This window comes from Podarcis vaucheri (assembly GCF_965113315.1).
Source record: "Podarcis vaucheri genome assembly, chromosome: 1".
In the NCBI taxonomy this organism is placed as follows: Eukaryota; Metazoa; Chordata; class Lepidosauria; order Squamata; family Lacertidae; genus Podarcis; species Podarcis vaucheri.
The window spans coordinates 119111934-119137788 of record NC_138759.1 but is presented as its reverse complement, the minus strand read 5'-3'; the positions used below and the strand labels follow the sequence as shown (position 1 = coordinate 119137788).

The window sequence follows — 25855 nt, the reverse complement described above, 5'->3', positions numbered from 1 at the left end:
AGGTTAAATCCCCAAAGTTGGTAATTCACAAAACTATGATCCACATCTGAAACAGTGTTTTACACACCTGCAAAGCTTAGGTGTTTCACAGCCTTTTATATTGGCTGTCTTCTGGTTTCTGCAGAGCTGCAGAGACTATGAACTAATCTTGATATTTTCATTGTGCTGGTGACCTCAGCTGCTGCTGCCACTTCACCTGCGCTCCTGGGTTGAGAAGAGGCAGCAATTATCAGGAGAATGGAGAGGGGAAGAAAGAAAAATGATGGGCAACTGGTCTCTCACTAGCTATGCAAGGCTTTCATAAGATTTCTTCAGCCACAAGTAATCTCATTTTAGTCATTAGAGAGTCAGCAGAGATGGAGGATCAATGAAAGACCTAAGGGAGAACTGCAATGTGAGTAATTTGGCTGGATAGTTTTCCATTACAGGTAGACTTGGGTAACCTATAGTATAATTTCATAAGTTCTGTACATATCAAGAAATAGCTCTGTAGATAAATAAATTAGGAATCCACCAAGTCTCCCCTGAATAACTTTCACAAAATATAAAGAGCACACTAAATCGTAGGGATAAAAATGCAGCAACTATAATAACATGAGGAGAAAAGCCTGAGAAAGCAATGAATGCTGAGTCTTAACAAACTTTGCATTACCAGAAGTGTCAGACACTCAGCAAAAATCTGATTCTAAATATGAGAAGTAAACACCATCTCTATAAGATTATGTGGAAACACATTATGCATAAATTCTAATTATGCAAAATTAGTCAGTAGAAAGCACTTCTCAAGTTAAGTAGCAGCTATGAGTTATTTATGTAATGAAATTTGCTTCCACAAATGATATGTTAATATCGAGATTATATTTTGCTTCCTTCACTGTAGCAAAGTCATTTTTAATTATTACGTTAGGAATGTGCATAATTAAGTTTAATAATCAGTTTAAATATATTAATATGCCAGCATATAAAACTCTGCCATTTTATTGCTTTATTTACCAGAAACGGCGCCTACAGCTAAAATCAAATATCAACTGTAAGGTTTGTTTTTTTTTAAAAAAAAAGGACATTTCATTTCTTGGATGTATAGCCTCTCTTGAAATTGTTCAGCAAATTCTATGAAGATGCTCACAGCTTTTGCTGTCCAATATATATATATATTATATCTGTTTAGGAGGAAATGCAAACATGTTATGTTCTGTACAAACAACAACAACCCAGTCCCTTTTGGTGAGAACTTCTTTCTCCGATGCCACAGAGAAGCTAAAAAATAAAACACAAATCCATATAGAGCAATATCCTTATTAGACCGCCCAAAAGTACAGATTTTGGATTTCTTTTTAATGTTTCCATGCCTTTAGAGAGATAGATACTCTGAGTGCCTTGCAAACCAGAGGGATGACAGGGGTGGGGAAGCGATTTCAACACTTATTTTGGGGGACCCCCCACTTACCATTGTTTCAAATGCAAACTCTACAGCAAAAGCTAGTTATTGTATGAACACACAGATGGTGGTGGTTTTTGTGTGTGTGTGTGTGTTTTTTTAAAGAGATTATCTGGAAAGTCTGGAACTTAATACTCCGAGATGCCAATCAACTCCAACCCCCCGAAATGGGCAGGGGGGGCCAAGCACACGCCCATAAGATGTGCCTCGAGCGGAGACAATGGGAGAAAGAGAGAAGCCTTGTTTTTTCTAGCCAGGAATTAAGTGAATAAGGAATACTAGAGGGAGAGAGAGAGAGAGAGAGAGAGGGGAGGAGGGGGGAAACCAGGGGGCTCGCACCTCTTAAATCCTGCAACGCAAACTCCCTATTGCATGCTGTCTAACTGACAAGGGGGTGGGGTGGCGAGGAGCTGGATGCCGAACAGGAGATCCTACTCACCAAACAAGGTAAGAGCCATTGCGAAGGCGCCGCAAGTCGCAGGATCACGTCGGGGCTGCTCGGGAGGGCTGGGCTGGACATTGGGCTCTGCAAGCTCTCCCGTCGGCGGCGGCGCGCGCAAAAGGCAGGCGGTGGGGGGGGGGACACACACACACAAACACACAAAGAGCGGCGAGGCTGCAATAAAAAGTTATTGCATTGTTGCCCAAGGAGCTACTTGCCCCAGAGAGGAATGCATTTCTCCCTCAAGCCTGGAGAGGAATGGCTGGTGAGAGTTGGGCGTGGGGCGGCCAACTTAAGCCAGCCCCGCCGAGGAAAAGGACTCTTGCTCCTTTTGCAGAAGGAAGCGCGCGCCGCCCGCTTTGGCCACCTCAGGCTGCAGCCCTTCAGGCTCCGGGAGCCATCTTGTTTCGCCACATGACCAAGCTCCTTCCCCTCCCTCCTGACTCCTCCGCGGCGTTGCCGAGCCCGGCGTGGGTTCCCATGGCAACGGGAGGTTCGCGCGCCGCCACCTCCCGTCCCCTGGGCCCCTCCATCTCCACCCTCCACCCACCCCGAGAGAGGCAAGGCCTTGACAAGACGGGGCATGGGAGGAAGGGGTCAGAGCAGCAGCAAGCCTCTAGAAATGAGGGTGGAGGTGCTCTGAGAAAGGGCTGTGGAGGAAGGGGGGGGCCCTGACCCTTCTCCAAATAAATACGCAGACACCCCCCCCCCGTCTCCAAAAGCGCATCCTGGAAAAGGGCGCGCGCGGGTTTCCTTGTTTCTGAGCGCAGGTGAGAATTCTGAGGTCACCTGCGGCTGTGGACCATTCCTCAAGGATGCTTTGCAAGGGCTACTGAAAAAAAGGATGCTTCAGTCAGGGGCGTAGGCAGAGGGGGCAGCTGCACCCCCATCCAAAAGAATCAAGTAAATAAGTAAAAATACTTAGCTAACCAAGGTTCTTCAACCCCCCCCCCCAAAAAAAAGGAATCCTGGCTACACCCATGGCCTCAGCACGGCTGCTAAAAACAATCAGCTCTACATTATTATCATTTAATAAATTTGTACGCCGCTCTTCATCCGAAGATCCTAAGGCATTCTGCAACAGGAAAAAATGAAAAACAAGAATACAAAATACATACTCAAACAAAAACAAATTGATTGCCCCACCTCATCCCATATTTAAAGAAAACTTGGAATGTTTATCAGCCAAAAGGCAGGGGCGAAACTAGGCTTTATTTTACCCAGGTCAAAGACCCAGTTTAACACCCACTCACAAACATCTGCATATGCAGGCTGGGAACCTCAATGGCACCTGAAATATACTTGGAATCGAGAGTGGATTTCATGCTCTTTACTCAGCTCATAGTGGTGAGGAGGAATGAGAGTTCCCCCAAAATATCTGCTTTATATACATTATTTACACAATAGGCTGCACTTCATTGGCTAATTCAGGGATTCTCCTGTAGGCCAATCAGGTTGTGGATTCACTTCCACCTGGAGCTGGATTGGGTGGCTCCTGCGGACCAATCATACTGCTGCATTGTTCTAGGACCAATCAGACTGCTGCATCTTGGATCCTATTCAACTCAGTACATAACAGCACCCTTCTGGAGGCTTCACTCGGGGCACAAAAAACAACATCCCAGCTAGCTTCCCTGTAGCTATGGCGCTGCCAAAGGCCTGGTTGTACGTTTGTTGTTGTTGTTGTTTAGTCGTTTAGTCGTGCCCGACTCTTCGTGACCCCATGGACCAGAGCACGCCAGGCACTTCTGTCTTCCACTGCCTCCCGCAGTTTGGTCAAACTCATGCTAGTAGCTTCGAGAACACTGCCCAACCATCTTGTCCTCTGTCGTCCCCTTCTCCTTGTGCCCTCCATCTTTCCCAAAATCAGGGTCTTTTCCAGGGACTCTTCTCTTCTCATGAGGTAGCCAAAGTACTGGAGCCTCAGCTTCACGATCTGTCCTTCCAGTGAGGACTCAGGGCTGATTTCCTTCGGAATGGATAGGTTTGATCTTCTTGCAGTCCATGGGACTCTCAAGAGTCTCCTCCAGCACCATGATTCAAACGTGTTGCCTGCTGTCAAAAGATATGTAGTGAAGGCAGCAGGTAAGTATTCTGCAAATGGAGAGCCTCCACAGAAAAGGCCTGTTCTCAAGTTGCCACTCTCTAGGCGGCACATGAAGAAGGTGGTGATTGCAGGGTTTAGGGTTGCCATATTTCAAAAAGTAAAAACCAGAACACCCCAAAAGATTGTTGAGCTTTTTAAAGGAAAACCTCAAATGTGATCTTTTTTTAAAAAAGGAAAACCAAAAAGCACCACCTTTCGGAAATTCCCCTCGGTTGTATGGCAGCCCTAGTCTATGTAGGAGGTAGGGAGAGGACAGGTGATCCTTTAGATATTGCAGTCCTGAGCTTTATAGGTCAGAACCCACACTTTGATTTGGGCCCAGAAACTAATTGCCAGCCAGGGTAAGGATTGGTGCAATATGCTCAAACCATCTTGCCCCGGTGAGCAACCTGACCACCAAATTCTGAACAGGCTGAAGTTTCTGAACGTTATTAGGGTGAACTCTTTGGGGCTTTGAATTTTTGACCTGGCAGCTCTTGGGGGGGAAACGCACACGGAATTCCTGATCTTTGACATGCATATGGGGAATCTTGCCTTCTTTCAAAATGGTGCATTCAAGCTGCCCTGCCGAGAGTTGTGCAGAATATTCTTATGTGTTTACGAAGAAGAGGTCGGAATAGGCCAGGGGTCTGCAACCTTTAAGACAAAAAGAGCCACTTGGACCCGTTTCCGAAGGAAAAAAACCCTGGGAGCCGCAAAACTTGTCATTATAAAAATAACTTTTTTGTCACTTTTTAAAAATTATTTCTTTGTTTGACCCCTCAGAATTACTCCTCCTCATAGAAATAAACATTAAATTAACAAGTTACCTTTTTGTGTGTGTGTTCTTCACTCCCCTTCAAAACAGTGACCAACGTACATGTCCTCTTTCAATGTAGCAGGCGGGCGGGAAGGTGACATCGGGACGGTGCGTGACTAACGCATGCACTGCCCCCATGCGACGTCACAGCCAGTACAGCGCCCACCACAGTGGGGAGTGTCGGGGCGCACAGTGTGCCTCCTCCCCTCGCTAGTATCCGCCCCGGAGCCGCGGCAAAGGTGTAAAAGAGCCACATGCAGCTCCGGAGCCGCGGGTTGCTGACCCCTGGGATAGGCCAATATATATGTGGACTGTCCCTGGATCAAGTGACTTTTCTTCTTTAAGTTCTCAAAAGTCTTAACCTAGTTCAAGGTTGTCATCTGAACTAGCCAGATGTTTAACTGATAACCAATCACAGTCAGTCCATCATTTGAAAAACAATACTTTCAAGCCGTCTGGGCCAGAAATGGCAACTAGACATTCTGATTTGGCGACTGTAACATGGTTTAGGGAACCATTTAGCGCCTAGATTATATAGCTGAGTTACTAACACTGTGTAACCCGGGTCTGGTGAAAGTTATAGTCCAACAACCTCTGAAGGACCAAAGGTTCCTCATCTGTGGTGTGAACAGTTTGGCACTAAACTGGAGGAGAACTTTGCTAATTCTTTCCTTGGTGTCATACCAAGGGAGGTCAGTCTGTGTCAGGGAACTGACATCGGCGTGAGAGGCGAAGGGGAGGCTCCCAGATGATGCGGGCGAAGGACCCAGCAGCAGGGGGAGAAACAGCTCAGTAGAGGGGGAAGCCAATCAGCGCAACACCAGGGATAAAGGGAGGCAGACGGGGGGAAGTAGAGAGAGGGCTCAGGGACTCTTCACTGGACATCAGTGAGGAGAGCCCAGGTCCTCCGCTACCCACGCCTTCCCTGAGCAGAAGACTCCCGCGCAGTGAGAGGAGGAGGAGACTGGGTGTCAAACAACTTTTATGTTGGAAGAGGTTCAAGAAACACCCACTGACGGATTCTGCCAGTGACTGAGGCAGCCACCATGAGAAGGGGCTGCGCAGTCACAAAGTTTTAACAAGGCAAATTAACCGAGAAAGGCACCAGTTTACGCACGAGTAACTCATACCCATTACAGTCTGGGTGGAGATACTCTAGGAAGGGAAATGAGAAGTGTAGAAAGAGCACTGTAGACCCCAGAAGAGTCATTTCTGCATTTCCTGTAGAGTACTGTCCGAAACTGGTTGATCTTGTTGTTGCACATTCCAGACTTGGAAATGAGTTTTGCATACGTTTATGCCATAGTTATATCTTTAATGGGATCTCCTTAGAGAAACCTGATTAGTCATTACAGGCATACCTCATTTTATTGCACTTCACAGACATTGTTCCTTGCGAGGATGTGGGTGCAGCTGCAGGCAACCCCGCTGCTTCCAGGGGGGAAAAGCCCCTGGCTGCCACTGTCCTTCTTCTGGCCAAAGGAGTGGAACTGGCTATGGTTGGAGCCAAGTTTCCCCCCTGTCACTCCTGCAGCCAAGGGGCCCTGGCTTAATAGACTACAGTATAGTGTAAACATAACTTTTATATACACTGGGAAACAATTGTGTGTGTGTGACTTGCTTTATTGCAATATTTGCTTTATTGCGGTGGTTTGGAACCGAACCCACAATATCTCTGAGGTACGCCTGCACTTTATCAGCTTCTGGGGGTGGGAAAGGAGAGTGGTTGAAACTGCTTAAAAGAAACCACTGCTTTTGCCCTAATTTACTTTTCCTCTTCAGCTGTGTCCCAAAGGCTTCCCTAAATCACAGCAAGCATAATCGGCACCCTGAAGGCTATGTTCATAAATTCCCCTGAAAACCAGAAACATGCACACAGAAATGTCAAGAGATTGTCAAGCTTTTCTACAATTCCGTTACATAGTATTGTGCAGTGGCGTAGCGTGGGGGGTGCCAGGGGTGCCGGCTGCACCGGGCGCAACATTTGGGGGGGCGCGTTTGGCCGGCCCTCCTCGAGGAAGCAGGAACCCCACTGTCCTCGGACCTCCTCCGAAGGCTGGTGGTGGGGCAGAGAGACCTTCTCCCCGTGCCAGCCTTCAGATGGCTGTCCTGAAGACTTGTGGTGGGAGCAGTGGCGTAGCGTGGGGGGTGGAGGGGGGGCCTGCCGCACCTGGCGCAACATCTGGGGGGGCGCGCGGAAGAGACTCGAGTGCTAAAATCCACGGGTTAGGGGGCGCAAATTACTTGCCTTGCCCCGGGTGCTGAGAACCCACGCTACGTCACTGGTATTGTGTCATTCAGACGAGGACTTCAGCTGGCCTATCTAGGTTTTAATGCCCAGATGCGCGCGCTCTCTCTCTCTCTCTCTAACATGTGACTAAATTTGCAAGAAGTCTCTGTGGTTTTTAAGCAAATATAGCTGTCCTGAAATTGTAAGCTACCTTAGGTTGGCTCTGCTGCACCACAGGCAGATGTGACTGTCCCCTACACAATGAACCAGGTGTGGCTCCCAACAGGGGACAGAGGCAATTGCACACCCTCCAAAATTTCTCCGATGAAAATAGGGACTTCCTATTCAACAACAACAACAACAACTTTATTATTTATATCCTACGCATCTGACTGGGTTGCCCCAGCCAGTTTGGGGGCTTCCAAAATATATAAAAACATAATAAAACATTAAACGTTACAAAACTTACCTATATAGGGCTGCCTCCAAATGTCTTCTAAAGGTTGTATAGTTACTTATCTCCTTGGCTCGGGGGGGGTGTGTGTCACACAACTCCATACCTTCCAACATTTCTCTGATGAAAATAGGGACATCCTAAGGCAGGGGTCTGCAACCTTTAAGACAAAAAGAGCCACTTGGATCCGTTTCCGAAGAAAAAACAACAACTGGGAGCCGCAAAACCATTGCGACATTTAAAACAAATATATCTTCGGAGCCACGATCTGACAGCGGGCGGGAAGGTGACGTCGGGACGGTGCATGACTAACGCACGCACCGCCCCCATGCGACGTCACAGCCAGTACAGCGCCTGCCACAGTGAGGAGTGTCGGGGCGCACAATGCGCCTCCTCCCCTCGCTAGTATCCGCCCCGGAGCCGCAGCAAAGATGTAAAAGAGCCACATGCGGCTCCGGAGCCGTGGGTTGCAGACCCCTGTCCTAAGGAAAAGCAGGACATTCCAGGATCAAATCTAAAACCGGGACAGCTTCTGTAAATCCAGGACTGTCCCTGGGAAATAATGACACTTGGAGGGTCTGCAATTGCCCCTTCCCCCTACAAGCAGTGATTTGAGAAAAAGCATACCCCCAGGAAGAAGATATGAAAGACATACGTACTGGAACAATCAAGATTCTTACAGCAAGGATCATGACCTGAACAGAATATTCCCCCACTCCCCTCTATTAGTACACCTTGCTTAAATCACCTTTTTTGCCATTTTCATTGTCTTAGATTATATGTTCTGAACAATTAATAAAAATTAGTCGTAATAAAGTACTTGATATGTTTAACTCTGTGTAATAGTTTATACTCAGTGCTTTTTTCTAAAAAATAGTCATTTTCTAAAAAAAATGTTAAGGGGTACTGTCATTTTGACTCAAGAAAATCACCATTTTATGGTTCAAATTGGGCAAAATAAATACAGTAAATGGACAAAAGTACGGTACAAAGAACATGCATTACTTCATATTACACTGCTGACAACTCACAGTAACTTCCACGTTGGCATAAGATTTCATCAGTAAAACACTATACATCCACATTCCACACTGCTTCACACATTAAACGCTTGCTTCCGTCGGAGACTCAGGAAACACCAGGAAAGGAAAGGAAGCCGACATCGGGGGGTAGCAACGGAACTGATGATTCACTGTGCTAGAGAAGAAACTAACATTTGTAAAAAAAAATTAGTTTCTTCTCCTGTTAGATTTACAAAATATTTGTATGTGTACCCCTGTGTCCCCCCAGAAAAAAATCACTGATAGTATTCAAACTAATTATATATTTCTACATATATCAAATCAGGATTGGGCCCTGAGTTACTGTCGGAAATCAAGCCTTTATCAGGAGAAACTGGCAACTCTCCCAGGCACCCGGCTTGGTCTCCTGTTGACCTCCCTGTCTGCTTTCCCGGCAAGATCCAGGCAGAGGTCGCGATAGGCGATCCTTCTCAGCGTGAGAAGAACACCCCCCTCTTTCCTGCCCCCCCCCGGCAGGGGAAAGAGATAGACAGAAACGTATTTTTATGCCTTTATTTCTGTCTTTGCAGTGTTACAGAAAACATGACTGCTCTCTTCATACTCCTGCAGTCGAGAGAGAACAAACACATGCTGTACTTCCTGTACAGCTCATATTACACTCTGAGCTAATTCCGGTGCTTCGCACTGTGAATAGACTGTCCCTCTGTTTCCCACGGAACAGTCCCAACATTCCCATTATGTTTTGCTTTCAAGCTACCAGCAGCTCGCGGCTGCATTGCTTCAATATCGTAACAGTTACTTGCTCCAATACAGTGATTGTCTCAAGTGCTTGGGCAGGGTGCTTTTTATATTCAAAATAGCTGTTTTGTTGAGATGACCCTCTATGAAAGCCTCAGAAAACATTTTACTCAGAAAGTCATAGATGAGTCACCTTCAGTACACAGAAACGCAGCACCCCTCTTCACATGGGCAACAAAGGTAAGTCATGCAAGTTAGAGAACATTATTTTCAGATCCTTTTTCCACAGGTGCAGCATGTTGCCCGGGCAGGCAGATCTGCAGTTTAATGCGAATACATACCTCTCTCTTAACAAACACATCCTTCCACGTCTACTGCTCTTGGCTCATGCTCCCTATCTAAATGCGGATTTCCCTCAAAATGTCAGTTGTGGTTCTTGGGTATGTTACAGGACTATAATAAGGAGTTTGATCCAATGATCACCACAGTTTTGTATTCAGCGATGCCATCTTCTGCTGGCCGTTCCCTCGCTGTGAGAAGCATGGTTACAGGGCCTTCTCTGCAGTGGCGCCCTCCCTGTGGAGCGCGCTCCCTTCAGATGTCAAGGAAATAACTACCGGTATACAACTTTTAGAAGACATCTGAAGGCAGCCCAGTATTGGGAAGTTTTTAATGTTTGATGCTTTATTATGTTTTATATATTCTGTAAGCTGCCTAGAGTGGCTAGAAAAACCCAGCCAGATGAGCGGGGTATAAATAATGAAATAATAGTAATAAGAATAATAAGAATAAGGGCTGCACTTTGGAGCAGAAGTCCAGGGAAGCAGCAGGAAGTCCCCCAAGCACAGCAGGGCTGGCTTACCACATTTTTTAGGTAAAGGAAGTAATCTAAAGAGGAAGCCCTCTTAAGACCATTAAGCCTAGAGACTAAGATCACCTATCCGTACCACTGCTTGTATTGGTATGTTTATTGTCGTTTATATAAAAAAGGATGTTGAAGGATGACATATAAATCCCATAACACACACATATATATAGCATTTTCATTTCTTTTAAAGAACTGAAAAATAGCACTGGGGAAATGTTGCCGAAATAGTCTCCCAAATGAGATGGGTGCAAGTGATTTGGAAATATGCAAAACAACACATTGAGGGGCGTAAGTAAGAAAAATTAGAAGAGAAGAATGTACTATTTGTTTTGACCTGAGTTGAGAGCAATTTGCAATTAACACACTAGGGCTGCTTGATAATTAAAGTTTCATTCTTAGATTCCATGGAGAATTCTAACCACAGCCATGCTCTTGCTCTGTCAGGTCCATTTAGGACGACATTACACAATCGTTTGAGAAGGTTAAATGAAGCCGATGAAGAATTTGGGATACTGCCTCAGCGACTACATGTATTGAAACCACTTGCCCATTAAGATCAAAGGCCTATCCAGCTCAGTTTTGTATCTTCCAGAACCAACAATTCTGGTTGTTACAGAAATCTGTTACGGCTGCACAATGAACATACCATTCTGTGCTGCTTACCGGTACCTCAAGGTCCCAGAAATCTAGAATATGGGAATACCAACACATGGAAAAAGTCATTACAGTGGTACCTCAAAAGTCGAATGGAATCTGTTCCAGAAGTCAGTCCGACTTCCAAAACCAAAACGTTTGGAAACCAAATCACAGTTTCTGATTGGCTGCAGGAAGCTCCTGCAGCCAACTGGAAGGCATGGAACCCGTGTCGGACGTTTGGGTTCCAAAGAACATTCACAAAACGGAACACTTCCGGGTTTGCGGCGTTTGGGAGCCAAAACGTTCGACTCACAAGGCGCTCTTCAACCAAGGTACAACTGTATTTCAGCAATGAAATTTCACCATTGCTGTTATAGATGGATTCATGCACCTGCTATACCTTAAGATATAACAGCAACAATTTTATTAAAATCAGTAAGGAACAAATAGCAGTTCTTATTTCATTCTGCAACACTGTAGAAGGGCCAGGTCAGAATACCAGACCCATGGGTAGGAAGTTAAATCTAAACGTTTGGTTCCGTTCCAGTTCAGACTGAGGCCCCATCCATCCATGGTTCCATTCCAGTTCAGACTGAGGCCCCATGTAAACAGTCTGAGGGACGCGGGTGGTGCTGTGGGTTAAACCACAGAGCCTAGGACTTGCCGATCAGAAGGTTGGCGGTTCGAATCCCTGTGACGGCGTGAGCTCCTGTTGCTTGGTCCCTGCTCCTGCCAACCTAGCAGTTTGAAAGCACGTCAAAGTGCAAGTAGATAAATAGGTACCGCTCCGGCGGGAAGGTAAATGGCGATTCCGTGCGCTGCTCTGATTCGCCAGAAGTGGCTTAGTCATGCTGGCCACATGACCTGGAAGCTGTACGCCGGCTCCCTCGGCCAATAAAGCGAGATGAGCGCCGCAACCCCAGAGTCGGCCACGACTGGACCTAATGGTCAGGGGTCCCTTTATCTTACTGTAAACAGTAATGCCTTTTCCCAAAGAATCCTGGGAATTGTAGTTTTGTTAGGATTGCTGAGAGTTGTATGGGGGACCCTATTTCCTTCACAGAATGACAATTCCCAGAGTGGTTTAACACTCATTCTCTCTGGGAAGTCTTGGAAAGCCCAGCCTCAACTCATTGGTCTGTGACAACCACTACCCAGTCACAAATAACTTGCTTTTTAGGGAAGGTGATTGAGAGGGTTGTGGTGTGTAACAATTGCAAGTACCGTACTCTTGGATGAAGCAAATTGTCCTGACCAATTTCAATCTGGATTCAGGCCTCGTTATGGAACTGAATCAGACTTTGTCATCCTGACTGGTGACCTTTATCAGGAGAAGGAAGCGGGCAAGTGTGTGACTGTATTATTCTTGATCTCCCAGAAGCTTTTGATACCATTGACAATGCTATCCCAGTGAGTATTGCCATCCCAATGGGTAATGGAGAACACTATTTTATAGTGGTTCTGATCCTATCTCCAGGGTCAGTTTCAAAGAATAAAATTGAGTGATTGTCTGAGAGTTGTGCTGTGGTACCATCTTGTTCCCCATGCTGTTTAAAAATCTTTCAACCAGCTTGCTCACATTTAAGGCTATGGAAATGTTTGCACTGTTTACAAAAATGTCTTTGCCTTGTAACAACTGCGTTTACTTTTTTTTGCAGATCTCTGAGTAAAGGTTAATAATGTCAATCGGGGAAAGTGCCTTACATTTCAAAAGTATTTTCCCAACATTATTTTCACTCGCCACTAGATGGTGCTTTATTTCAAAGTATGATGGAACAGTAGAAAACTAGGGTTTTGAAAGAAAGAAAACGACTGCTTGAGAAGAATAGAGTTATCTAAGGGGGGTTATCTAGTTGCCTGATTTGACTGATGTGGCAGTGTCTGCTGTTTCACATAGTTTTTGGTCACATTGCTTCCACTGAGATCTATGGATGAAGGGTGGTACAAAAAAATTAAGAAGAACAATAAAAGGGCAGAAAGGTAGTGGTGTGTGTGTGTGTGTGTGTGTGTGTGAGAGAGAGAGAGAGAGAGAGAGAGAGAGAGAGAGAGAGAGAGACTCCTCTAAAAGTTCTCATTCCCTAATGGAAGAAATTCAGAGGATGTCAAACCAATGAATTTGAATCAAATCTGTTGGCAAGTGCTCTTTGTTGGGTATGAGTAAAGGCAAGGCTGGGTCAAGACATTTCGCTGCCTGAGGCAAAGGACAAAATGATACTCTTCTTCCAAGTGCACATACCTTGGTTCTCAAACTTAATCCGTTCTGGAAGTACGTTCCCAAACCAAAGCGTTCCAAAACTAAGGTGCACTTTCCCATAGAAAGTAATGCAAAATGGATTAATCCGTTCCAGACTTTTAAAAACAACCCCTAAAACAGCAATTTAACATGAATTTTACTATCATCATCATCATCATTTATTACTGTCAAAGACCAGCTCGAAAAGCACAACTGGGACAGCTTTCACAAGAATAAAATATACATGTAAAGCAGTGTACAACAACAGCTTAAAGATTAAAATCTAAGATAAGCGCATATACACATAAAGACCTAAAAAGTTGAGCTACCGTACAAATTGGCCTTGACACCCCAGAGGCCGACTTCAACTGTTTTCCTAGCGAACTTATTTGTTTCGGGGGGTGGTCTGCGACTGCAAATCTGTGGGCAGAATCTGGCGACCCTCCAGGTCGTCTTGTGGTCTTTGCCTAAGAGGAGAAAATTGAGTTTAGACTTATTTTTTCCCCTTTTTTACTATCTAACAAGACCACTGATTCACAAAATGAAAGCAATATGTTCTGTACTATAAAATAAGACAGTATTGTAGATGATAAAAATTAAAATTGTTGTTTGGGAGCTAAGTTGTTCGAAAACCGAGGTACCACTGTACAGGGGACCATTGGACTGGTAGTTGGACCATTGGACTGGTACTCCAATACTGGCGAAAGGGCTGTGTCTTCTACTGCCCTGGAGGGCAGCAGGCTGTAGGACAGGCCACGTGATGCTCATAGTTCTGGCCACTTCCCCCACCTCAGCATATGGTGCCTGAGGCAGCTGCCTCATCATAGGGCTGGCCCAGAATAAAGGCAAATGTTTCTTGGCCCACTTTTTGTTGTTGTTTAGTTGTTTAGTCGTGTCTGACTCTTCGTGACCCCCTGGACCAGAGCACACCAGGCACTCCTGTCTTCTACCGCCTCCCGCAGTTTGGTCAGACTCATGTTTGTGGCTTCGAGAACACTGTCCAACCATCTCATCCTCTGTCATCCCCTTCTCCTTGTGCCCTCAGTCTTTCCCAACATCAGGATCTTTTCCAGGGAGTCTTCTCTTCTCATGAGGTGGCCAAAGTATTAGAGCCTCAGCTTCACGATCTGTCCTTCCAGTGAGCACTCAGGGCTGATTTCCTTCAGAATGGATAGGTTTGATCTTCTTGCAGTCCATGGGACTCTCAAGAGTCTCCTCCAGCACCATAATTCAAAAGCATCAATTCTTTGGCGATCATCCTTCTTTATGGTCCAGCTCTCACTTCCATACATTACTACTGGGAAAACCATAGCTTTAACTATACGGACCTTTGTTGGCAAGGTGATGTTCTTGGTCCACTACCGGTATTAATATAGACGTGCTAGGACAACTGTAGCCCTATTCTGGCATGATAAGCCCAACACGTGAGCAGAGCAGCCCTGTCCTCGTCGCTGCATGTAACCTTTCCCTCAGCATCTTTGCGCACAGTGGGAACATCTGCGAGGAGAAAGCCTTTGCCCCAAATGCTCCGGCTATACAGTGGTACCTCGGGTTACAGACACTTCAGGTTACAGGCACTTCAGGTTACAGACTCCGCTAACTCAGAAATAGTACCTCGGGTTAAGAACTTTGCTTCAGGATGAGAACAGAAATTGCACGGCGGTGGCGGCAGCGGGAGGCTCCATTAGCTAAAGTGGTACCTCAGGTTAATAACAGTTTCAGGTTAAGAACGGACCTCCAGAACGAATTAAGTTCTTAACCCGAGGTACCACTGTATGCACAAAAGCAAGGGGAGGGGGCCATTTGGCCCATTCAGTGTCAAGGATGAGCATGCTCAATGTAGCGCCACTTCCTGTGTTGGACTTGTGTCTGAATAGGGTTACTACTGGTAATGAAATACAAGAAGTGCAGTCTGTGACAATTCAGCTGCCCTTTGATCTATAATAATAATAATAATATGCCACCTATTTATAATTATTTATATGTCATCTATCTGACTGAGTTGCCTCAGCCACTTTGGGCAGCTTCCAACAAATTAAAACCCAGCAAGACATCAAACATTAAAAAACTTCCCCATTCAAGGCTGCGTTCAGTTGTCTTCTAAAAGTCAGATAGTTATTTCCTTGACATCTGATGGGAGGGCATTCCACAGGGTGGGCGCCTCTACTGAGAAGGCCCTCTTACTGGGTCCCTGTAACTTCACTTCTCATAGTGAGGGAACCGCCAGAAAGCCCTCGGAGCTGGACCTCAGTGTCCGGGCTGAATGATGGGGGTGGAGACGCTCCTTCAGGTATACAGAGCCAAATGTTTTGTTGTATTTCCTATACACCCATATGAGTATATAGGTATCTGCCAGCAGAGCAGAACACCTTGTATATCTAATAGTAGTGGACTCTAGGTTTTTTTAAAAAAGGCTAATGTCATCATACTTTTGTTGTTATTTTTAAACTTCAAAGCCACTAGTAGCAAACCACTGACATTACTCAGATAACTGGCAGTACAAACAACTCTGTTCCCATAAAACTGCCCATATTTCATGGTCAAATCCTACTGCAGACAAGTCCCTAAGTCACTCCTGGTCAACCACAGTATGCAAGCCTAGTTGAAATAAAGAACTCAAGGCTTAACTCAAATTTAATACCGTTTGCTTCAGTCATATTAAACTGGCTTCTGTCCAGGTACTTTGGATGTGGTTTAGAGGCTGGTAGTATTGATTTCTTGCTCTAAATGAGAGCTGATTAAAGAATGCTAATTACTAGCAAATTCACAAGTGTGCGAACACAATCTCACCATATTTTCTTCAAAATATAGATTCTCAGAGGGCAGATTATGGTGCATCAAACACAATGTCAGATACCTTGGCAGTTATAAATATGTAGGAAACTTGCCTTACAATCTTGCCCTGCTTTTTGCTTCTGCTACACCAGCAGGTAAGTAATGGAGAGGATTTACCTTTGCCACCCTAAGGAGGATAATCACACCTCCCCCTATCTATTCCCGCATCTATTGACACCTTGTTCCTCACTCCCAAGTTTCCACTTACTCATCTGTTGTGGTCACGATCCTCCATGTGCTAGTGTTTAATGCCAGATCAGTATACAGTTAATGATGGTGCTGATCTGATGTGTATTATTGAGACCTGAGTGGGTTAGCTGGGAGGAACTGCCATGGTGCTTCAACCCTTACCCACTTGACTTATTAATGACTGCATAATGGGTGGTCTAGAGTGTAGTCAATCCATCTTTGCATGAACAAGTACAGTAGTCTTGTTCTTCTTAAAAGAGGTATCAATTCAACAACTCATGAAAAAGCTCACCTTGCCTCCGTTGGCTTGAGAACTTTTTGAAGAGTTCCAGGACGCTGAAGTCTGTTCAGATGGCTCTGTATAACATTGCAGGAACCTCCAGTGATATATCTTAAGATATAGGTATGCGGCAACACATCTAATGGAGACCTCAGTCAGGCATATGGAAGTAAGACATCTCACTTCTTCACTGCTGACATTGTAACTTCTTGTCATCTCTAGTTTCCCACTTTTCTATTTGGAATTGCCAGGAGAACAATACAATCTGTACAAAGCTGTATCCAACTAAGTTAAAATATAAACCGGGTGAAACCAATGGACATGATTAACTGAAGCTCCTTGCTTTCAACAGGTTGATGCCGAGTAGAATTTAGTTGAATACAATCCTCTAAGTCAGGGATGGCCAAACTTGGCCCTCCAGCTGTTTTGGGACTACAATTCCCATCATCCCTGACCACTGGTCTTGTTAGCTAGGGATGATGGGAGTTGTAGTCCCAAAACAGCTGGAGGGTCAGGTTTGACCATCACTGCTCTATGTATAGAGCTGTTTCTGTAGCCCAGATCTGAAGGTGGTGCCCTGAAGGAGCCTGAGGCTTGTGAGAATACAGATCTGGAAGCAAACAAAACTCAGGTAACCATAACCATTTCTTGCATTCTGTAGAATCTAATGATCTGATGTTACTCTCTTCCACGTAGACATTGAATGCTAGAAAGTGATCCTTCCAAAGTATGGTGCTGGGAGCTTCCCTGACATAAAATTGTTAATAAAGCTTTTCCTGCCACTGCTCTGTGATTTAATGGAGGGGATTATAGTACTTTGTTTTCTAAAAGCCTGACCATCTCCCACTAGAATGGTTAGACTGGAGTCCTTGAGTCTGGAAAAATGGCTCCACTTAGCGGTTTCATTATCTTTCTTTAGAAGACACAAGGCCTTCTCTTCACTGGTGTAGTGCAGAAGGGATCCAGGACCTAACAGAAACAGTTTGGATTCCGAGAAGGGGAATGCAGCCAGGTTATTATTGGATACTTGGATACAATTAGGTCATTGGAGCCCTTACTTCCAGCTGGTTGTCAATTCAGATGGTTGCTGTGATAAGCATACTCAACTGAATAGCCATATATGGGGAGAGATAACAACCCAGACATCTGTTTTTGGAACTGCCCAGCAACTCCCCAAGCTGGTAACTTGCAAATTAAGTTTTTTAACTTGGGGGCAAGATTTTAATATAACAGGATGTGCACCTATTACTCTTGCATTGGCTGGAGATTGTTCAAAAGCCACCATCACAATGTGGCAACACGCTGCTTTCACTTTTCCTAGGCTTTTCTAGTCTAGATCTCAAGGAAAATTCCAGATGCATCCAAGCACTCCCTCTTGGGACAGATGTTTTGTACAACTCCCAGCATCCCTGATCGTTGGGCTTATGGGCTGGGAATGATGGGAGTCCATAACATCTGGAAGGCACTAGATTGGAGAAGACTGTGTGACAGGAAAGCTCATCCAAAGATGTTTCAAATCAGATAAAAGGAGGTCCTGCATACAGGGTTTTGAGGGGCCATCATGTCAGTAGGGAAATAGAATATATACCAGATTGGCACACATGTGATCATAATGGGTATCATACCAGTTCAGTGTCTCTGGCACATGTTGGAGCATGTCTCCAAGCCTGTAGCCACTAGCAGAAGTTGAGTATTTAGGCAAGCTAATCTCTGGCTTCCTGCTTGTCTTTTTTGGAGTAGGGATGGGAGAGGAAGAACCATTTTGCCTAATAGTCAATTCTTGCTATTGTTTTCTCTCTGTCATTAGTAACTGGTCAAGTAGTGCTCAAGCTGAGATCTCCCATCTCCACAAAGGCAGGCGAGGAGAAAGTCACTGCTTGTTGCTACAGTCTGTTGTGCCTGACAAGGGGACAACATTCCCAATAATTCAGAATGTCCTCCTGAGCCTGCCCAATAAATTTTCATGCTTGATTTTCAACACATGGGTAAGTAGTACATAGCTTGCCAACTTTTTTAATTCATATAGCCAATGAGTGCAGCTAACAAATGTTTCTATCTTTCAATGACAAATACACAGCATCTGTTCTTCATTTAGCCACATTATCTTCTTTTTCCACAAAAATAATTAGCCCTTCAGCACGGTTGCTCAGTTTGTTAATCGAATGGGACAATAAAAGCTATGGCAAAGAAATCAAAACATCCTCCTCTTTGTTATAAATCACAGAGGACGCACACATTGATCACTTCGTTGCTCGATGACCCGGTAGTGGCAAGAACAGCTTTATGCAACTGTGGAACTCAATTCATCTACAAAAAATGTTCTACCTCTAGAACATGCAACCCCAATAGCTAGACTAGGATTGCTCCCAGAAGACCTGCTTATGAGCAATCATTCTGATTTGTTTGCGGGGAGCTAGACAACATTGTGTCAAACAAGTGTTGTCTCACCCTTTCTAATGTGTTTTCCTGTCTTTTTCCTTATAGCAAAAAGTTTGATCTTTGGGGGAATTGGGTACACATGCCCTCAGGGTTAGGGTCTCAGTCCCAGGAAGTATAAGCCTTTCATCCAAGGACTCGTCAACATGGGTTGAAGGTGCTGTGCAGTTGCAGAAAGGCAAGTTCAAGCGTGGAGAATCAGTCTTGGTCCAAACATGATCCAGAAACAAGAACCAGCAACAGTTGAAGGTCAATCTCACAGGGAGTTCAGAAAAGATATAACACAGCAAGGCAAGGGATCTAGAATCAGGAACAATAAAGATCAAGGAATGAGAGACCAGTGTTGTTTCCAGCAACTAGAAGGCTCAAAAAGACAACCGTATAACCTCTGGCCTCCGAGAGAGTACCCCAACCCCAGCTGCTAATACTAGTTTCACAGATTGACTAGTTTCTCACAAGTAGACCCCCTTGTAAGCCATGCAATGGCTCTGGGTCTATAGACACACACTATGTTGTTGCTCTTTGGTATTGCATCCCATTTAAGAACAAGCATTCCACAAGGAGCTCAAATGACAAACTTATTTCCCCATTGCCAGAGAAAGTAAAACTGTAAATAGAAAGATGTCCAGGCTCTCTTCAGTCCCAACGTTCCCCACTAAGAAGTTGCTCAAAACAGCTTAAGCATTTAAAAAAATAATTGAGGGAAGATTTCAATGTTATGCTAAGGCCACCAGGGCAAGCGTTTCAGTTGTATAGAAATGGCAGGAACCGTTGCAGCAGAAAAGAAATCTGATGCCATCTTGGCCTTTCAGAAGTTAGAATTGCAATGCAGTAGATACAATTTAAAGATAGATTTTATTCTCTGATGACTTACTCATGCAAACTGCACATTGAAGAAAAACAGTACAGTTTGTGAAACATGTCAAATGCAAGGATCTCGAATGCGAAGTACAGAAGTAGTGTGACATACATTTTAAAACGGAATCTATGGTTATACAACTGTTCTCTTGTTTGCTGAACATGGGATTTTAACTAATCCCTTCATTAAAATCATTTACATCTCTCCTTGCACATATTTAGATTTACTTTACAACAGCAACAGCTTTATTACTAAAAAAACCCAACAAAAAACTTTGTATTAAATAAGGTTTAAAAATAGGACTGTATTATACAACGTCAGGCACTGCTAATGCATGAACACCATTCATTTCAGTGGGCTGCTTAGGAGCAGAAATGAAGGTGGGTAGCAGAGCAGTGCCTGGCAGATTATACCTAGATTTAGTGGAGGAAACATAACCACTTTGTTCATCCAATCCAAACACTCTCCACCCCAATCCATAGGAGGAGGAGTATGTGTGGAAACAGGTTTCTACGTGTATATGAACTTGTGGAATTGCAAACCATGAGTATGCATCAGGCTCACATACAATCGTAGACGTCATAGACCTGCACTGCAATGCTTTCAACTGAATTCACATCTCCATCCCAGTGTGACTAGAGCTGAATCCTCCAGAGAGGATTTTTTAAATAGAATTCACAGTTTGTGCTGGAGACTTCGTCACTATACTTGTGGGTTAAAAATAAAAGAAAATTAAAGCTTGTTTCTGAAATTAACCCTTTAAAAACTGATAAAATGAAGGTGTCTGGAGCACTTTTTGCAAACTATGCCAAAAAAAACCATTGTTTCCTTACATTTTTAATACACAAAATATTTAAATTCTTATTCTCAGACTTAAAGCACTGAAATGATATATACATAATTTTAGGACTTCGTTCAGCTTCCATTCTAGTTTGGTTGTAAATCATACAAATTAAGAGTTGCTCTCTGCCATTACCACCAATTAAAATCCAATGATTTAAAACTGAATGTTTCATAGTTTGATGGCACCCTAGGTTAAAACAGAGCATAGAACGTATGAGTTACACAAACCCACAATAAATGCATTAAATGTTTGTTATATACATAATGGAATTCTTTTTTTACTGCCAGATGCTGCTACTGTGTAGTTTTTCTCTGCTGTTATGCAAAGTTTTTCCGGTATGAAAGCACATACCTTATTTTTTTTTCTTTTTGCACTTTTACAACTTAATCGTAAAATATTATATATTTTTAACATGAGTACAGAATTAAAATAGATAATGGCACATTAAAAAACTCAATATCCTGCAGATGATTGGATAATGAGAAAAAGTGTACCTACAATCATCTTATCAGAAACAAACTACATCATGGAATGTTAGTTATCCAAATTCACACAGTAAATAACATTTCAAAAACTGCAATCACCTACCAAGCCAGCATCACACTGAAGGCATCTTTAAACATTCAAGCACAGATTGCCGGCGTAACTACTGAACCATTCTCTCGCTCTCTCATTCATACACACATACACACGTCACACTATAATTACATTGTTTCCACGGTACGGTAAATATTGATTTTTTTTTTCTCCCCACAAGAAAAGTATCAAAATTTTGCTACTAAAAGATGACAGTGCTTACACAAGAATAAAGTACAAGTTACCTTGCAAATACAATACAATAACAAAAAAAGAAGGTCTTGAGTAGTTTGATGAGGGAATTTCAAGCTTTCCTGGCACCCATACTATCTTGCAGTATGAATAAGCTCCTCTTTAAGACTCAAGAAACCACAAAATATCAAGTGAGCTTTGAAAAAGTATTCCATCTCTCACAACCCTGTTCAGAATTTTTCCGTTGTTCTTGGCTGTTTAGTAAGAGGGTATAGCTGCAGGTTTTTGTTTTTGCAGCAGAAGCAAAGCTCCTGATTTTATAAAATGGAAGTGCTAGCTAAGCTGACATCTATTTTAAAAAAGAAAATCTAGCTAGTAATGACCCTGATCAAGATTACATATGTGCATAAAAAGTACTGTATTCCATATACTGTACTGGCCCTGTTAAAACAAAATTATTAAAAAATACCCAAACAGTTAAAAAGCCAAAGAAAATGCTACACAATATAATCAAACATATTCTCCCAAAGTTTTCCCCCCTCTCATAATGTGCAAAACAATATAAAGGCAAAAAAGACTAAAAGCAAATTTCCTGTTCCTGTCTTTTTCTCTTGCCTAGTGCTTTAATGATCTTGTAGAGTTTACGAAGTCAATAGGATTCTATGCAGAACTTTGGTATAAAATATTACAAGATTACTATCACAGTTTTTTGGGGTGAGCATTTTACGTGACTGCTTGGAATACCACCAAATTAAAGTAGTAAGTACATTTAAACTGTACCGACACTTTACATGACGAGCACTGAAAATAACTAGCCATCCTAATTAGGAAAGGAAAATGAACTTGGTGTCTGTTAAGAGACTACAACCCGCTGTGCCATTCCTGTTTGCCAACTTTCAAAGCCAAATTCAAGTTTGAATTTTACAGATGAATCATTTTTAAGCTACAGATTTCTCCTAAATGAAGGCTGCTTTCCTTGGTTTCCCTTTGAAGTTGCTAAGGAGTATCTAAAAACAACGCAAGTTTTTAATCAACTTCCTGAAGGCTGCGACTGAGATGGAGGAGCCATTACAATCTGCGAAAGCACTGGCTCTGTACTCTGGTCTGCCATCTGGGTGAGAACCGACGTAGCCACTGCTTCTGCCTTGGAGGTTGAGCTTACACCATTGGAAGTGCTGACCGAACTATGCTGAATAGCTTCTGTGTGAGGACTACTTGGCACGGAAATGTCTTCGGAACTATCATCTTTATCTGTGGCTGAAAAAGAAAACAAAAACATTTCCATGTCCTCGTCAATGAAATGTGTAATTAGAATATGAGATGCTAGTTCCATATGCTGTATAAATACCTGTAGGATTTTGACGATAGCCAAAGCAGTGGGACTGAAATATTGGATTAGGAAAAAGTACACTTATTTTAAATCAATTAAAAAATTGTCCAGTAGCACCTTAGAGACCAACCAAGTTTGTTCTGGGTAGAAGCTTTCGGGTCCATGCACACTTCTTCAGATACACAAAAGCCTATACCCAGAACAAACTTAGTTCATCTCTAAGGTGCTACTAGACAATTTTTAAATTTATTTCAACTGCATCAGACCAACACGGCTACCTACCTGCACTTAGTTTAAAGTTATGTTCTAACAAATTCAAAAACTTTGGGAATTTTTACTGGAATACCTAAATATTTTAAGATGCGACAGCTCAAGAGCATGCAATTCCCTTCTGTTATTTAGATTTTAAGTGGGGGGGGGGGGAGGAAGGCACTGACAACATAAGAATTTTAGCATACTTGAAGAGCTGTGTGCATAAATGTACGTTTCCTGGAAAACAACTGAAAAAAGTTAAATATAACTCTGACTTTTGATTGAACCAGCACTACAACCATTCTAGTGGTCCAATGTAACATGTATTGTAATAATCCATTACATTAATTTTATGAAACAAAGTGGAACATTTTTGTAAAAAGTAAAACAAAAGTGGAAACTTTTCCACATCACAGATGGACACATCAATCAAGAGGATTTTAATTTTCATCAACCCTATAAAGTGGCCATGATGGAGAAAATAATGTTGTACATTTAATAACATAATTTTATAGCATAGGTAAATTCTACATTCTGACACAGCTGTTTTTTGTATCTGCAGGCACCTATGTTATCAAGACCACTGAACAAAAGCCAATGAAGACTCGACAAGCGTTTCTGAGGACATTACCTCAAACATAGCATTGGATCCTGAGTTGCTTCCATTGACAAGGCAGTGGGTTGGTGAAGAGGCAATTTGCAGCCCCAAGCGCTACCTCTCCCAACTCTCTAAAACGACTCCTTTTTTGTGGGGGGAGGGGACACTAAGAATTGCAGGGGGGATTCTCATTTCTGCACCCCACTTCCCCTGATGGGAGCATCTCGCAAGCAGAGTTCTGCTCACAGGGACTTGAGACCCACAGCAATTAACTACTGTAAGTCCTTTCCCAAATAGCTGGCTTTTGCACTGAAGAATTGTTAATTCAGACTTGTCTAATAAATGCTTCCAGCACACTAGGATCTTCTCTGAGGGAATCTCCTGAAACGTCACCACAGTTAAGGATTACAACATGTCAGTTATGGATGTGGCCTTTTTCAAGTGAAGCCATTTGGTACTGCACTTTCACCTTTAATGTGCATGAACTTGCCAATTAAGGACCTGCACAAGGTCAGAAATGCTGTAGCAATTATTACAGAGTTTATGCTTAGTTTATTCTAAACATTTAAGATGGAGCCTGAGGAAGATGCGAACATTGCCTAGCACAACGTAAGGAAGAAGCTTTTGTTTCATGGTGCATTTTGTGTTCTTATTTTGTGTTTTTATGTTGTGAACTGCCTTGTGATCTTCAGTGAAGGGTGGTATACAAATTTAATAATATAAAGAAGGGCTGGTGGTAGCCCCCTGGGAAGTTGCTTCTACTATCCCTCTTGCTTTCTTCAAGGCTTCAGTGAGTTGTATCACTTGTTTTCAGTATTTTCATAATGTAGCTGAGGCACCTTATTAAGAATATGTAGGCTAGACAGACTACAGAATGGAATTCAAGGTCAAGCAAATGTTCCATCTGTGCAACCATATCAGATGGAACAATCCTGCCTCCCCCTCAACATGGGTTTTCTTCTGACACCCCCTCCCCCCAGCCAATTTTGAGGGAAAGCCCCACTGAGCTAGTGGAAGTCCTTCCACTGGGCTTCTTCCAGTGATGGGGCTCTATAGGTGAACCCTGCTCTATAAATCTGATTCCGTCCAATCCATCTTATTGCATATTTACAATGAGCAATTATGTATAGTTATTCCTGCAGACCATAATCCAATATCCGCCAAAAGTGACAACACACACTGCAAATGAGTTTGCAACAATAGCGCAAATTTTGGAGTATGCCCTTTCTCTCTGTGTTAGTACTTTAAACTTGCTAGCTAAATGTACAACCAGATAGTTCTCTTTCATAATATCAGCATTCAAGACACCTAAGCACATTCAGCAAACTATGCATGCATAATGTAATCCTATAGCTGCTTCTATATGGAATAATGTTGTTTTGTCAGATGGGAACCATAATGGCCTCATCCCTGCAACAATCATTGTTAATATAAATTCAAAACATATTTCTGCACGGTTTCAATTTGCTCCAAGATGCCACTTTCCATCCTGTCAAATGACTGGAGATCAAAAGGACCGAGATTTATAAGCTCAAAACTGACAAAATCAGAGTTCTAAATATATACAGCCACAGAGTGTTGCTAAATCTCCGGAATCTCTTAAATTAAAAAATATTGCCCATTCTGATGAAACTGCTTACAATGACTACAAGTAAAGATGGTGGCCATTAAGTTTTATCGCAAGCACCTGAGGAACTGTTCGCATGCAATACAAAATGTTCTTTTATTCTCCTAAATTACTGACACTGGCAAATTAAAATGAAGTGGCTACATATGGCAGAAACAATCTTCACATTTACAAATATACTGAAATATCACTAAATCATAAAAATGAAAGCTGTGGGTTATATATTATGAATGTTGCCTAATGCATTCCCAGCTCAGTTATTTGTTACAAATTTGTGTACAATGGACAAAATTGGCCATTTATTCTACAGCAGCAGCTGGTTCTAGCGCTGGGTATTATATCCAAAAAGAAAAGAAAGAAACACACAATTAACCTTTGAAATGCTGAAAAAGTAAAAGCATTAAGAACATTTTTCCAATGTTTTATCAATTTTACTTTTACCATAAGCATTAAAGCTCATTCTTCCTTCCCCGAATGAAATTATGGTAAACATTTATTTCATTTTATTTCTGGTGGAAAGACCGGTAAACAACATAAAGAGAGTTTATCTCACAGCTATGACCTGTGAAATAACTAATTTTATTTTTTTATTAAAAAAAAAGTAATTGGATACTATTAAACTGCATACAATCTCTAAATATTAATACGTACCATGCTGTAACTGAATCCTTTTTTTTAAAATTGCAAGAATCCAGAAGAAGATTCAATATATCATTGCATTTATCTTGCAACAGCCTTGTAGGAATTGTTATATTTAAAGTGAAGTACCGGTATTTGAACATCACTTCTCAGTTGTAATGTTATCTCTGTTTGCTTTGGCAGTATTTCACTGGTACAGCCTAAGGCTATATAGGTAATGGAACATTACTC

The 25855-nt window shown here is 42.9% G+C and overlaps 2 protein-coding genes and 1 long non-coding RNA gene across 7 annotated transcripts in view; 1 reads left to right on the top strand and 2 right to left on the bottom strand.

Moving 5' to 3' along the window:
- Window positions 1-2313, bottom strand: part of CHN1 (chimerin 1) — a 110174-nt gene extending 107861 nt beyond the window's left edge. Inside the window, exon 1 of one of the 2 annotated variants that reach the window (XM_082198443.1) lies at window positions 1878-2313. In XM_082198443.1, coding sequence (XP_082054569.1) covers window positions 1878-1958 — 81 coding nt within the window. In that variant the 5' untranslated portion in view covers window positions 1959-2313. The remainder of the gene's footprint in view (window positions 1-1877) is intronic. The other variant, XM_082198444.1, reaches the window with a different exon arrangement.
- On the top strand, window positions 1549-25851 carry LOC309525438. Its single transcript, XR_014216282.1, has 3 exons — window positions 1549-1885; window positions 18079-18256; window positions 23323-25851. It is a non-coding gene; the product is annotated as an uncharacterized lncRNA (long non-coding RNA).
- The window catches only part of ATF2 (activating transcription factor 2), a 45075-nt gene continuing 38763 nt past the window's right edge, over window positions 19544-25855 (bottom strand). For all 4 annotated transcript variants that reach the window (XM_082197253.1, XM_082197255.1, XM_082197256.1 and 1 more), the window contains one exon: window positions 19544-22435. In XM_082197253.1, coding sequence (XP_082053379.1) covers window positions 22209-22435 — 227 coding nt within the window. In that variant the 3' untranslated portion in view covers window positions 19544-22208. The remainder of the gene's footprint in view (window positions 22436-25855) is intronic.